The sequence below is a fragment of the Trichoderma camerunense genome (genome assembly GCF_050948025.1).
Source record: "Trichoderma camerunense strain CBS 138272 chromosome Unknown V8C40scaffold_7, whole genome shotgun sequence".
Classification (NCBI taxonomy): Eukaryota; Fungi; Ascomycota; class Sordariomycetes; order Hypocreales; family Hypocreaceae; genus Trichoderma; species Trichoderma camerunense.
In genome coordinates this window covers 1,529,579-1,541,811 of record NW_028145363.1, presented here as the reverse complement: position 1 = coordinate 1,541,811, position 12,233 = coordinate 1,529,579, and the positions used below count along the sequence as shown (strand labels likewise).

The 12,233-nt window shown below is 48.5% G+C and overlaps 5 protein-coding genes across 5 annotated transcripts; 2 read left to right on the top strand and 3 right to left on the bottom strand.

Moving 5' to 3' along the window:
- Positions 1-256: 256 nt before the first annotated feature.
- Positions 257-1,779, bottom strand: V8C40DRAFT_274454 (uncharacterized protein; the record flags this gene model as incomplete). The annotated part of the gene is made up of 2 exons (XM_083220606.1): positions 257-984; positions 1,053-1,779. 2 exons carry the CDS (start codon positions 1,777-1,779, stop codon positions 257-259), a joined length of 1,455 nt encoding a protein of 484 aa, XP_083074462.1.
- Positions 1,780-1,952: 173 nt separating this feature from the next.
- On the bottom strand, positions 1,953-3,461 carry V8C40DRAFT_243272 (uncharacterized protein). Its single transcript, XM_083215386.1, has 2 exons — positions 2,701-3,461; positions 1,953-2,641 (listed from the first exon to the last, which is right to left on the bottom strand). The coding sequence occupies exons 1-2, from the start codon at positions 3,362-3,364 to the stop codon at positions 2,634-2,636; spliced, it is 672 nt and encodes a 223-aa protein (XP_083074461.1). The 5' UTR covers positions 3,365-3,461; the 3' UTR covers positions 1,953-2,633.
- Positions 3,462-4,374: 913 nt separating this feature from the next.
- Positions 4,375-7,788, top strand: V8C40DRAFT_286854 (uncharacterized protein). Its single transcript, XM_083222594.1, has 6 exons — positions 4,375-5,345; positions 5,409-5,836; positions 5,879-5,956; positions 5,996-6,073; positions 6,104-6,196; positions 6,227-7,788. Exons 1-6 carry the CDS (start codon positions 4,379-4,381, stop codon positions 7,748-7,750), a joined length of 3,168 nt encoding a protein of 1,055 aa, XP_083074460.1. The 5' UTR covers positions 4,375-4,378; the 3' UTR covers positions 7,751-7,788.
- Positions 7,789-8,069: 281 nt separating this feature from the next.
- V8C40DRAFT_243269 (RNA-dependent ATPase DBP3) lies at positions 8,070-10,460 on the top strand. The gene is made up of 3 exons (XM_083215385.1): positions 8,070-9,754; positions 9,814-9,926; positions 9,989-10,460. Exons 1-3 carry the CDS (start codon positions 8,180-8,182, stop codon positions 10,140-10,142), a joined length of 1,842 nt encoding a protein of 613 aa, XP_083074459.1. The 5' UTR covers positions 8,070-8,179; the 3' UTR covers positions 10,143-10,460.
- On the bottom strand, positions 10,226-12,124 carry V8C40DRAFT_243267 (glycolipid translocation protein). The gene is made up of 2 exons (XM_083215384.1): positions 10,381-12,124; positions 10,226-10,305 (listed from the first exon to the last, which is right to left on the bottom strand). The coding sequence occupies exons 1-2, from the start codon at positions 12,051-12,053 to the stop codon at positions 10,230-10,232; spliced, it is 1,749 nt and encodes a 582-aa protein (XP_083074458.1). The 5' UTR covers positions 12,054-12,124; the 3' UTR covers positions 10,226-10,229.
- Between the last annotated feature and the right edge of the window lie 109 nt (positions 12,125-12,233).

Sequence of the window (12,233 nt, the reverse complement as noted above, 5' to 3'; positions counted from 1 at the left end):
AATCAGTTTGATCCTCACCAGCATCCTGAGGTGCAGGTGCATCTCGCATAAAGCCACATGAAGAGTGCAAGCGAAGGACCTGCAGATGTCATTGCTAAAGTGTCTAGTGCTGTACATAGTGATAGAAGGAAATACGGTGGTCTAGTCAAGCCTGTATTTTCGCCAAAGACTTCGGAGTGTCCCATCATCGTTATTCTACTTATGTATCAAGCTATAAATGCAGCGCTGTATCAACGACAAGCATCTCATCAATTTTCTATATGTCATTCTCGTCATCTAAACTTTCCAAGGCGTTCTCATCTTCCGAAATCTCCACCTCGAGATCTATCTCTATGTGCTTCCTCGATACCAGTCGCCAACGGATCAACACTTCCTCGTCAGGGACGAATCCTGAGCTACTCGTCCAGAGAGCTCTTGCCATCATTTCTTCGCTGTAATACCAGAATTTATGCCAGCATATGCCATTCTCAAGCAGTGCTATAAGCTTCATCTGCCTCAATACCGGCATCTGTAGAGCCGCCTGTGCTGCGGCAAGATAAAACCGCTGCATGGCCGGCGCCGCAATGCTTGGCTTAGGTTGCGGCTCTTCGCTCGGCAAGCCGTCCCAAGATGACGAATCGTCACTGTCTGGCTCTTCTTCAGAAGAGCTGGGTGCGTCTGGGTCGGGTAGAAAAAGCCATTCACCTGAATGGGTGACTGGTAGATAGTGTAAGCTGATCATGGCCAATCGGTCCCATATTGGCATCATGTCAACAGATGGAATTTTGGGGAAGAATAGCTCATCGCTAATTGAAATATCGTATATGTCGAGCCTCTTGACGCGCTGAGACATATTTCGTATAGATATAGAAAGCTCATCAGCTTCGTCTGTTGATGAAGCAGGTGGTGGATTAAACGGAAACCAATCACCGTACGTAAGACTACTGTCCGATATGCTCAAATGATCTATGGAATACTTGATTTGAGATATGGCAGCGGCAAGATCTAGTTGCAGCATGTCAGTAATAGATATTCACAACTATCTGTACCCAAATAGCATTAATAAACTGTACCTGATCGAATCCTTGAAAAGTGATTACACCTCCACCAGTCGACGAATGCCCCCTTCACTCTAGGTAATTTTGCCAGTAAAACGCAAGTGGCCACTGCAGAGATGTGAATATTCAGGTCTGAATTATTCCCCTTATACTCCGTAATAGCTATAATGGGTGGGTAATCTGAAATGCGACCGGGATTTGTTAACTCTACTAATGATGAGGCGCGCCTTCGCTCTAGTTTCGCTTGTCTTTTCCGCGACCGGGGGGTGTGAGGTCGCCAGCTGAAAGCTTCGTCTGGTATAGATGTATCAACATATAGCTTAACACCTCCATGACGTACATCGTACGGTTGCCATGGACTCATGAAACGCATAAATGCTTCGAACGTGACTTGTAGTCTGCGGTTGTTTCGTAGCTTCTCTTCGTCTGTCTCGGGGCTTTCCACAGGTCCAGGCATGGGCAGTGCGACATCAAGTTTAATGGTCCGGACGAGACGACGCCGCCGATGGGTGACAATAAAGTTGGCCTGCAACAGTCGATCCAAATCAAGACGCAACGAAGCGAAAGTCTCGCGCTCAATTTCGTCTTGCCAGGTGCGGCTGACCGCGGCATATCGACCATAGCCCGGGACGAGACCCCACGAATCGTCATCGAGAAGGACAACATAGTCATGAATGAGGAAGTAAATGATGTTATGGATAATTTCAGGAGCCAAAACGACGGTCGCCATGATGGGCGCCATGGCGGGCATCGTACGATGCGTGAAACACGAAGGTACAATAGAGTGGCAGACCGGGGTTAAGAAGAAACGCAGCCTTGTCATTGGATTCGCCAGGAAAAGGAACATAAATACGCCGACAATGCATGACGTGTACTGCAGCATCAATTAATCTTTGGAGATGTGTAAGCGATGCATGAAGCTCAAATCTACCTGTTTGGATACATGTATTCTGCGACAGACAACATCTATCGTGCTCAAGATTCGCTCTATTGACACTCAGGTAAGCTAACAAGACCCTCTAAAGTTTCCTTTAAGCTTATGGGGATTCACTTTGGCTCCAGTCTTTTAAGGTCCGATCCGTGACCCACAATGCTACCGGCCGGATGCCGAACCGTGCTCAAGATGACGAGAATTGCATGGATGCGAGAGACGATATCAGTTTATGAATAAGAATTTAGTTACTGTAGCCTTATCTACTGGCAAATTCTGTTCCTCTTCTCTCCCGCCAACCTCCAGAGAAGCTCTAGCATCGACGAGGACGATAGCGTTACAATGATCCTGCAGTTTGTGGCAACATATGGTAGGAATCGACCAGGTTTCGTGCAAGACCAGAGACTCAGAGACCAGTAACCGACTCGAGCATCTCTGTAGTTATCACAGGTATCTCAGTCTTGAGGCTTCCAACTTGTAACCACGAAAGGGACGGCGATGGACCGAGAACTCCAGAAGCTTGAGGCAGTGGCTTGGACACCTCAAGCCCGAGATCGAGGCAAACCTCGTTGCCAAATCGAAAACTGACAAAGTCGTACTCCGCTTCCAGTTGATGCAGCAATGATTCCATAGCATTACTAGAGAGACTTGAGTCTTGCGTCTTTTTAGTAAGGTAAGAATGCATCCCGGCAATGCCTTCGCCTGCTCCTTTCTTGCCAACATCAGCAATAGCACTCGCGCCATCAGGAAGATGGGCCACTGCTTCGGAAAAAGCGTTAACCAAGCGGTCCGGAATTCGTTCTTTTCGCATGTCGTCACGATCGTTGCCGCCAAAACGAAACCGACGCCCGAGAGAGCGGACATAGCGATCAGCGTGGTGGCCAAAGTCTTTGAGTCTAGAGACCCTATACGGCTCTGGTTTCAGGAACAAACAGTTCCCACGATGCTTATCATTGGAAATAGCTGTGAACAGCACGTGTCGGTGATCGTTAGCGAGCGGTGGTAAAGCGCCGTTGACGACAAGGTCAACTCCGCCGGTACAGCCCGGCGCGCTGTGACGTCTGAGATGACTGCTGGTTCGCGGAGTGCCAATAGCCAAGAAGAAAGCAGAGAGTCGGCCGTATGGATCTAAGCAGAGGAAAGCACCTGATAGAAAGGCCTGGTTGCGTTCAACCGCTAGTGAAGTGAGATACCAGATGATGCCGGTGACTTGCCGTCCACGAGCGGCTGGATGAACCTCGCGAGCTGCCATTTCTCGTACTTCATCTGAAGTGAAGGGAGATGTCATGATGGCGCGCACATCTTCGGCACCTTGTGCAACATATGTTCTAATCTCCTCTTCGCGATCTGAAAAGCCGGTGGCAGCAAGATACTTGGTGAAGCGGTCGACCTCCATGTGATGCTATGTATATGACACAACTCCCATGAATGTGACGATGTGTATGATGATAAGGCAGTTATATAGACGAGTCAAGTTCAAATCCATCTCCGACATTTGCTTCGAGGCTTGAAGGCGGGGATATGTATACATACTTCTCGTCTGTTGGTCTAACTTGTGCGGCTGAATGTCTCACGAGAGAATTTCAACCAATACACAAGCGCCACAATACAGGGCGGCTTGGTGATTAGGAAGTAGAATAAGTCACTTGGCCACGTTGAAGCAGATATTGAACCAATTAGGAAGTGCAATTTATGGATGGAGATAAAACATATCCATTGCATCACCGAAATTCGAGATAACCCAAATTTTATCCTTTGTATGTATGTAACACATGTGCGACGACAAAGATAACAGTACCTAAATTATATCAATGTATACGCAATGATCCATACTCACCTCCTTTTTAGAACAATCGGTTAAAGCTGCTATACTATCAACTCATTCTTTTGTGCAACATCTATGTGATCAAATTATGGCAGAATGCAAGTTTAGCGTGATGACTATTCGATACTCGAGTTGCTTACAATCTTGCTTCACGGTCTTAAGTTCATTTACGAGTTGGAGTAAGTAACATGGTGTTGTTCTACTAGGTCTGGGATGAAATGTCAACCGACGGCTTTTGTACTTGGAAAGTACTTTGACGGGCTGTGGGCTACCATGATACCGACTATTATCAATCTCTTGATGACTATTCGCCGAGTAGAATGGGGAATTCATCTGTGGCCGACTCTGCGGCCGACTCCAGCCTTGCGGCCTGATTAAGCCCAACGATCATGTCGGAGGCAGCCTATAGCCTTTGGCTTCTCATAGGTACATACATGTAGTTTCGCGCATCTTACGACCCCGCACAGGTCGATATTGTATGAAAATACTTGACAGTAGAGCCCTTACCGACCGGAACCGTGCGATCCAGCTTACAATTACATGTCAACTATAATCTAGTATTTATATTTACTTGGATTTGTCGCCATGCCCCCTCCGGCACGTGAAGCATTCCAAATCGGATGGATTTGTGCGTTGCCAATTGAGGTTGCTGCGGCTAAAGAGATGCTGGACGAGAATTTCGGAATATTGGATGAACAAGACAGTAACGATACAAATTCATATACCTTGGGACGGATTGGAAAACATTACGTTGCAATAGCCGGCCTCGGACAATATGGAACAACTTCAGCAACAACGGTGGCAATCAATATGACGCGAACATTTTCTCAATCACTACGAATTGGACTGATGGTCGGCATTGCAGCGGGCATTCCATCTCTCAGACATGATATTCGGCTTGGTGATGTCATAGTCAGCTATCCAGATGGAACCTGCGGCGGCGTAATTCAGTACGATATGGGGAAAATGGTGAAAGGGAAACTCACGCAAACCGGCTCTCTGAAGAGTCCGCCGCGTTCACTGCTTACTGCACTCACAAACTTACAAGCAACTGCTTTGACTGATGACCCGAAGTACCCAATATACATTGAGAAAGCAATTTCAAGGAATGCGCGCACGCGGAGAAGCTTTGCTCGTCCTGATGTCTCTACCGATCGACTATTCAAGGTACATCATGAGCACCCTGAGGCTGCACGAACTTGTGAAGGATGTTTAAAAGATTGGGAAGAAGTCAGAAATCCACGTGAAGAGATTGATCCACAAATACACTACGGCATTATTGCATCTGGAAATATGGTTATAAAACACGGAGAAACAAGAGAACGACTGCGCCAGGAAACTGAAGCTCTCTGCTTTGAGATGGAAGCAGCCGGCTTAATGATGGATTTTCCATGTATTGTTGTCCGTGGGATCTGCGATTATGCCGACTCGCATAAAAATGATGCATGGCAAGGGTACGCAGCATTGGCCGCGGCATCATATGCGAAGGAATTGCTGAGCTACGTCCCTGCTGGGCAGGTATCTCAAGAGAAGCTAGTGATAGAAATGTATCGTAAGTAAAAATTGTATGTTGATCATTATGAGCGCAACAATAACGCATTGACACTCTACATAGATCAGATATCTAATGCCACCGAGGAACTCCAAAGAGGGTTTCAACAAACAGAAGCCCGTGATCGTGAAAAAACTGCAAAAGATGAGGAGAAAGAAAAACGAGAATGCCACCAAACGTTTAAAACCTCCACTTATGAACAATATAAAAATATCAATCCTAATCGCGCAGAAGGGACATGTCGTTGGGTCCTTGAGAATTCTCATTACCGTCATTGGCGTCAAAGCAGCCATAATGATCTCTTATGGATATCCGCTGATCCGGGATGTGGAAAATCGGTTCTAGCCAAATCCCTCGTTGATGGTGATTTAGATACATCCGATTCAGTCTCGATTTGCTACTTTTTCTTCAAAGACAATGATGATCAAAACAGTTTTACAACTGCGCTATGCGCTATACTCCACCAGTTATTCAGTATGCAGCCAGACTTGGTGCGACATGCCCTGCCAGCATGGGGGGAAAATGGCAAAAAGATTCAGCAAGAGGCCGATACTCTCTGGCGCATTTTCGAGGCCGTAATCTCGGATGACGCGTTTTCCAGGACAATCTGCGTTCTTGATGCTCTGGACGAATGTCGACCAAGTGATCAGGCAAAGCTAATCAAACTGCTCACAAACTTCTACACCCAGCGTCAATCACTGGCCCGACCAAATTGGATAAAATTCCTGGTTACTAGCCGTCCATACCTAGAAATACAGGAAGGTTTCCATTCAGCCACGGAATCATTTCCCCAAATCCATATTCGCGGAGAAGAAGAGAATGAACAAATTAATGAAGAAATCGATGTCGTTGTTCGGTTGCACGTAAGGGAACTTGGTCAGATCAAAGGTCTAGGAGCAAAAACGCTACAGCGAATAGCGAAACAACTTCTTGAAATGAAACATCGAACCTACCTCTGGCTACAATTGGCTATGGATGATATCCGCATCATGCTTCGAGATAGTTTTCGTCCAGAAGAGGAAATGATTCGACTAATTCCCAGCTCCGTTGACGCCGCATATGAAAAGATTTTGAACCGTGCACCGCCGGCCAGGCAACTAGAGGTCAAAATGATTCTACAGATTATTGTTGGTGCGCGGCGTCCGCTAAAGATTGAGGAAATGGCGGTTGCATTAGGAGTCGGCTTGGAAGTAACCAACTCGGCCGATTTACGATCTGCAGCCACATCTGGGCTGACAGTTGAGGGTTTTCCTGAGAAGATTCGACATTTATGTGGACTTTTTGTGTTTATCGACCGGTCAGAGAGAATCTTTTTGATACATCAGACGGCAAGAGAATTTTTGATCAACATCTCAACAAATGATGAGCGAATTCCGGCCGCACCAAATCTTCAATTCAAAGAAGCACTTGCAGATCGAGTCAGAAAATGGTATCATACAACTCTAAATGAGGCAAACTTCCTGCTTTTCAAGATTTGTCTTGCGTATCTAACCGCAAAGGAATTCCACAACGGGAGATGGGCAGTGTACCACAAAAATAAAGATGGATATTTGGGTAAAGTTACAGACAGAGCGCAACGGCGTTTTTCTCGGTGTTTCTTCTTGGATTATTCTTTGGACGAATGGGAAAATCATGCAGTTGCAAGTTCCTCAGGCCCGCCAAAAGATCTATTAGACCTGGCCATTAAGCTTAATATTACGCCCATATTACGGGACTTATGGTTGATGCAGGCCGCTAAAAATGGTCAAAAGGATATAACCAAGATGCTACTCGAAAATGGGGCTGACGTCAATATCAAGGATTGGAACCACAGGACACCTCTATGGTGGGCGGTTCGGGAAGGGCGAAAGGAAATTGCCATATTGCTACTTGATAATGGTGCCAATATCGAGACTGTAGACGATGAGGGACGGACGCCGCTTTGGGCTGCGACTGAGAGGGGAAAAGCAGACATGGCGAAGCTACTAATTGAGTCGGGCGCAGACGTTGAGGTCAAGGACAGGAAGTATAAAGCTTCTGCGCTTTGGCTGGCTGCTCATCTGGGGTTGGTGGATATGGTGAAGCTACTCATCAAGTTGGGCGCTAACATTGATGCTAAAGATGGCATTTTTGGGAGGACACCACTCTCACTGGCTGTTCTTAGCAACGAAGAAGAGATGGTGAAGCTGCTCATCGAATCGCATGCTAATATCGAGTCCAAAGATGAGCGATATGGTTTTTCACCTCTCTGGTGGGCTGTTGCGGGAGGGGAGGAAGGCACTGTCAAATTGCTAGTGAAGATGGGCGCAGATACCAAGTTCAAGGATGAATCAGGCAGGACGATACTCTGGTGGGCTGCTGCTAGTAGTGGAGAAAGAATGGTGAAGCTGCTAGTCGAGCTAGGCTGTACAGATGATCAAGAATGAGGAGTAGGGCATTTCTGAGATCTGTGGACAATCACAATAACGTATGGTGAAGATTCGATTTGAATTTTGCTGAGACATGGCTTTTGTCATTTGTTTCACTCAACGGCCTTCTTCTTCATGGAACTGCTGCAGGACATGATCTCTGGTGTAATAGTCTGAGTCTTGAGACTGACGGAAGGTAAGAACGTTGGAAGGGTAGAACGAAAAAAAGGGTTAGTCAGCAAGTTGCTACTTGAAGTGGGGCATCCGATCGCTATCGATAACAACTTTTTCCCAATTTTTTTCTTTATCGTCGCCCAAGACCCACCGGCTTTTTGCGCAGCATCAACCGGTCCATCTCGTCGCAACAATCCAGCGAGACAATTTGATCCTGGGTTACCAGTTGAGACAAGATCGATTCGGCTTTCTCATTCCAATCAATTCTTCAAAATGGCCGCCACTAAGCACCTCCGCGCAGAGGCCGACGACAGCGTGGCTGAGAACCGCCCGGTCAAGAAGTCCAAGGTGGTCGATGCTGGTGACGATGCTGAAAAGGCGCGTCTGAAGAAGGAGAAGAAGGAGAAGAAGAAGGAGAAGAAAGAAAAGAAGAGAAAGTCTGCTGATGATGAGGACACAGCCGAGGCCCCCGTAGAGGAGAGCGCCGACGGAGAAAGCAAGAAGGACAAGAAGAAGTCAAAGAAGGACAAGAAAGACAAGAAGGAAAAGAAGGAAAAGAAGTCTCAAGACGAAGACGACAGCGCTCAACAGGCTGCCGAAGAACAGCCTGAGAGCATGGACGTCGACCAAGACGAGAAGCCCGCCGAAGAGAAGAAAAAGTCCAAGAAGGAGCGCAAAGCCAAGAACACCAACGGCAATGTCTCCGAAGAAGCCTCCAACGGTCGCGACTACGTCCAGACCATGAGCCTGTCCAACGTCCCGCAATCCCAAATCGACGAATACTTGTCCAAGAACGAGATTGTCATTACCGACACCCGAAACACCACTGGCAAGCTCCGACCCGTCACCGAGTTCCACCACCTCCCTTCTACCAACTTGCTGGAGAAGAAGCCGTCGCCCTTTGCTAGCTACAAGGCCCCTACTCCCATTCAGGCTGCCTCATGGCCATCTACCCTTTCAGGGCGCGATGTCGTTGGTGTCGCTGAGACCGGCTCCGGCAAGACCATGGCTTTCGCTCTTCCTTGTGTTGAAGCCATTTCCCTCATCAACAAGAAGGGCGTCAAGGCCGTTGTTGTTTCGCCCACCAGAGAGTTGGCCATGCAGACTCACGAGCAATTGGCTCGTCTGGCTGCTCTTCTCAGACTCAAGTGCGTCTGTCTCTACGGTGGTGCTTCCAAAGACGATCAGCGTGCGCTCCTCAACAAGGGTGCTGATATCATCGTCGCCACTCCTGGCCGTTTGAAGGACTTCATGTCCGATGAGACCGTTGACCTGAGCGGTTGCAAATTTGCCGTCTTGGACGAGGCCGATCGTATGCTGGACAAGGGTTTCGAGGAGGATATCAAGATGATTCTTGGTGCCTGCCCTCCCCGCGAGGAGCGACAGACGCTCATGTTTACTGCCACATGGCCCTTTTCCGTTCAGAGCCTGGCATCTACCTTCATGGTTGACCCCGTCAAGATCACCATTGGATCGCGCGGCAAGGAGACTGAGAATGGCTCAGTTGAGCTCCAAGCCAACACTCGCATCACACAAAAAGTCGAGGTCATGGATGGCAAGGACAAGGAATTCCGGCTCCTGCAAATTATCAAGCAGCACCAGCAGGGCAAGCAAAAGGATGACCGTATATTGGTCTTTTGCTTGTACAAGAAGGAGGCTACTCGTGTCGAGGGCTTCCTCAGCCGCAAGGGCGTTCGCGTTGGCGGCATTCACGGAGACTTGAAGCAGGAGCAGCGAACGAGGAGTTTGGAGGCCTTCAAGACTGGCAAGACACCAGTCTTGGTCGCTACCGATGTGGCTGCTCGAGGATTGGATATCCCCGAGGTCAAGCTGGTCATCAACGTTACTGTAAGTTGACTTTGAACTTTGGGCCTAATGAGGCTTTGTCTAACTTGTTTCTCCCTTAGTTCCCTCTGACAATTGAGGATTACGTTCACCGCATTGGCCGTACAGGCAGAGCCGGCAAGACTGGTGAGGCCATCACCATGTTTACTGTTCAAGACAAGGCGCACTCTGGATCGTAAGTAGCCTCAAATCGCCCTCACAATTACGTAAAACAACGAAGCTAACATGTGGAAACAGTCTCATCAACATCCTCAAGGGTGCTAACCAGCCTGTTCCGGATGAGCTGATGAAGTTTGGCACCGTCGTCAAGAAGAAGACACACGACATGTACGGCGGCTTCTTCAAGGACGTCGATCCGAACCAAAAGGCAACAAAGATTACTTTCGATTAATAGAAAAAAGCATGGGTATATAGGTTTGCACGGAAAATGGGTTTCTTTTACTCTCTTGTTTCTTTTTTTGTCTTACTTTGTTACTACTTACTCGCGTTTGCTTACTTTGCGGCCTCGGATAGACTGGAAGCATTCGAGAAGAAACTTGCGCTCTAGAAATACACTACAGCACCATGTTAGACGACTGTGTATCTGGAAGAGAAGAAATAGCAAAGCATGTAGATATGCATTCACGTACATTAGAAGTAGTAATGGAATGGCAGAGCCAGCAATCTTGATCAATGTTGCGAATGGTCGTTCTTCGCCGTCGTTTTGAACGTTGAGAAATCTCAAAAGTCCCAATGTTGATAGAGAAGCGACGATTGTGGTTGTCGGGAAAAGTGATGCGGGTGCAAAGTCGAGACCGTGAGTTTTAAAGAAGCTGCTAATGAAGGCACCACTCCAGATGATTCGACACAGCATGTTGATGCTATTGGCATAGACTAAGCCTTGAGCGCCGAGCGGAAAGACACTCATAAGAAGGAAAGCAGATGCTGCAAAGACAGCTGAGAAGATGCCCATCCAAAACGACTGGCGATGCACTTGAGCTTCGGTGGCGACAGAAGCAACAAAGGCCTCAGTGATTCCGTTGAGCCCCATGAAAGGGATGTAGAAGCAATATGTTCCCAAAACTTGGCCAGCTCCCGAACCCACCCAACGGCTGCCTACTACAATGGAGAGAAGCGCAGGGGCTGCGAAAGGACCAATGCTGACAATGATGGAAGATAAGAGAATATATAGACGCAAGATGGTGTGTAAATTGCGCTTCGCCTCCTTTACCGATGAAGATGGCTGCGATGAGGCCTCTCCGCTGTTGGATGAAGACGGCGAGGATAAGAGGCGGGAAAAGTAACTGCGGCTGCTCTCCTCGACGGGCTGGAAGAGCAAGCGGGCGAGAAGACTGCCGTAATTATTCGCCAAGGCATACACACCCTGCACCTCGGGAGTCGAGAAGAGTGAAATAAGAAAGGTATCACCCTGGGTAAGGAGATGCTTCACAAAGCTTTGGGCCATCATACTTCCCGCAAGGCTGACAGTCGGCTTGTAAAAGTAAGACAACACAAAGACAACGCTTTTGCTGGAATTGAGTCGCTTGGGGAAGAGAGAGAATCCAGTGCTGGTTGCAAGACGGTATCCGGAGGCGAAGTAGACCAAGAGAAGAGAGGCCCCATATGAGAGCTGGCCAAGCGCAAAAGGGAGCACGCCGATATCCAAGCCCTTCTGAGAGGCCCAAACGGCAGACCCAAAAACAACGGTGCAGCGAAGAAAAGTTGCGACGGATTCAGCTGTCGCGCGAGTGCCGAATTGTAGGCGCGTTTGCATCAAGACGAAGCACGGCTCAGACAGGAGCTCGACCATGGCGGCGATGCCATAGAGCCAAAGCGACTCAACCAACCAGGGCGTCTGGAGAGTCGTCGCAGAAGCAGACGCGAGATACATCCATCCCAAGGTCACACTGACGACGCTGCCCAGTCCAACGGCGAGATACCCCAGATTCACCACCGCCTGTCCTTCTCTCCGTGCGACAGCAGCATCGTCTGCTTGAGCGCCATCCTCGGTGTTTGCTGCTCCCGCGATGCCCTGGCGCTGAATGGCCACTCGCAGGCTCTCGCGGGCGAAGAAAAGAATGGAGAGGTAGTAGACTTCGAGCTGTGTGGAAAGAGCTAGTAGGGGGGCGGTGAGGAAGCGCAGGAGAAGCTGGTTGGCGATGAAGGTGATGAGGCGAGAGGCAACTTGGAGGATGATGAGCAGGGAGGCGCCTTTGATGACGGAAGGATTGCTGGAGTGGGAGCTTTGAGGAGGTGGAGATAGATTTGATGTGTTGGATTTGGTGCTGGGGAGTTGCGGATCAGCGTCCTTGGGAGGCGACATTATGAGAGTGAGCGAGCGTGGTGATTTGGGGAGCTTGAGTGAAACATCATATGGATACGTGGCAGAGGTTTGGATGGAGTTGAGGTTGAGCTGGCCAAAAGCCGGGGTTCAGCGAAGTCAGTGGTGGGGTTTGGTGGGTTCAGCGGGTAAGGCCACTGAAGCTCGCTGTAAGCATCCATC

What these genes read in the sequence shown, in the direction of transcription:
- V8C40DRAFT_286854 (XM_083222594.1), top strand. Translation starts at nt 4,379, where the DNA reads ATGCCCCCTCCGGCACGTGAAGCATTCCAAATCGGATGGATTTGTGCG. An exon ending in GCTAGTGATAGAAATGTATC is followed by an intron (nt 5,346 to 5,408) that starts GTAAGTAAAAAT and finishes CACTCTACATAG; the next exon opens with ATCAGATATCTAATGCCACC. An exon ending in CAAATTGGATAAAATTCCTG is followed by an intron (nt 6,074 to 6,103) that starts GTTACTAGCCGT and finishes CTAGAAATACAG; the next exon opens with GAAGGTTTCCATTCAGCCAC.
- V8C40DRAFT_243269 (XM_083215385.1), top strand. Translation starts at nt 8,180, where the DNA reads ATGGCCGCCACTAAGCACCTCCGCGCAGAGGCCGACGACAGCGTGGCT. An exon ending in AGCTGGTCATCAACGTTACT is followed by an intron (nt 9,755 to 9,813) that starts GTAAGTTGACTT and finishes TTTCTCCCTTAG; the next exon opens with TTCCCTCTGACAATTGAGGA. An exon ending in GACAAGGCGCACTCTGGATC is followed by an intron (nt 9,927 to 9,988) that starts GTAAGTAGCCTC and finishes ATGTGGAAACAG; the next exon opens with TCTCATCAACATCCTCAAGG.
- V8C40DRAFT_243272 (XM_083215386.1), bottom strand. Translation starts at nt 3,364, where the DNA reads ATGGAGGTCGACCGCTTCACCAAGTATCTTGCTGCCACCGGCTTTTCA.
- V8C40DRAFT_243267 (XM_083215384.1), bottom strand. Translation starts at nt 12,053, where the DNA reads ATGTCGCCTCCCAAGGACGCTGATCCGCAACTCCCCAGCACCAAATCC. An exon ending in ATTCCATTACTACTTCTAAT is followed by an intron (nt 10,306 to 10,380) that starts GTACGTGAATGC and finishes ATGGTGCTGTAG; the next exon opens with TGTATTTCTAGAGCGCAAGT.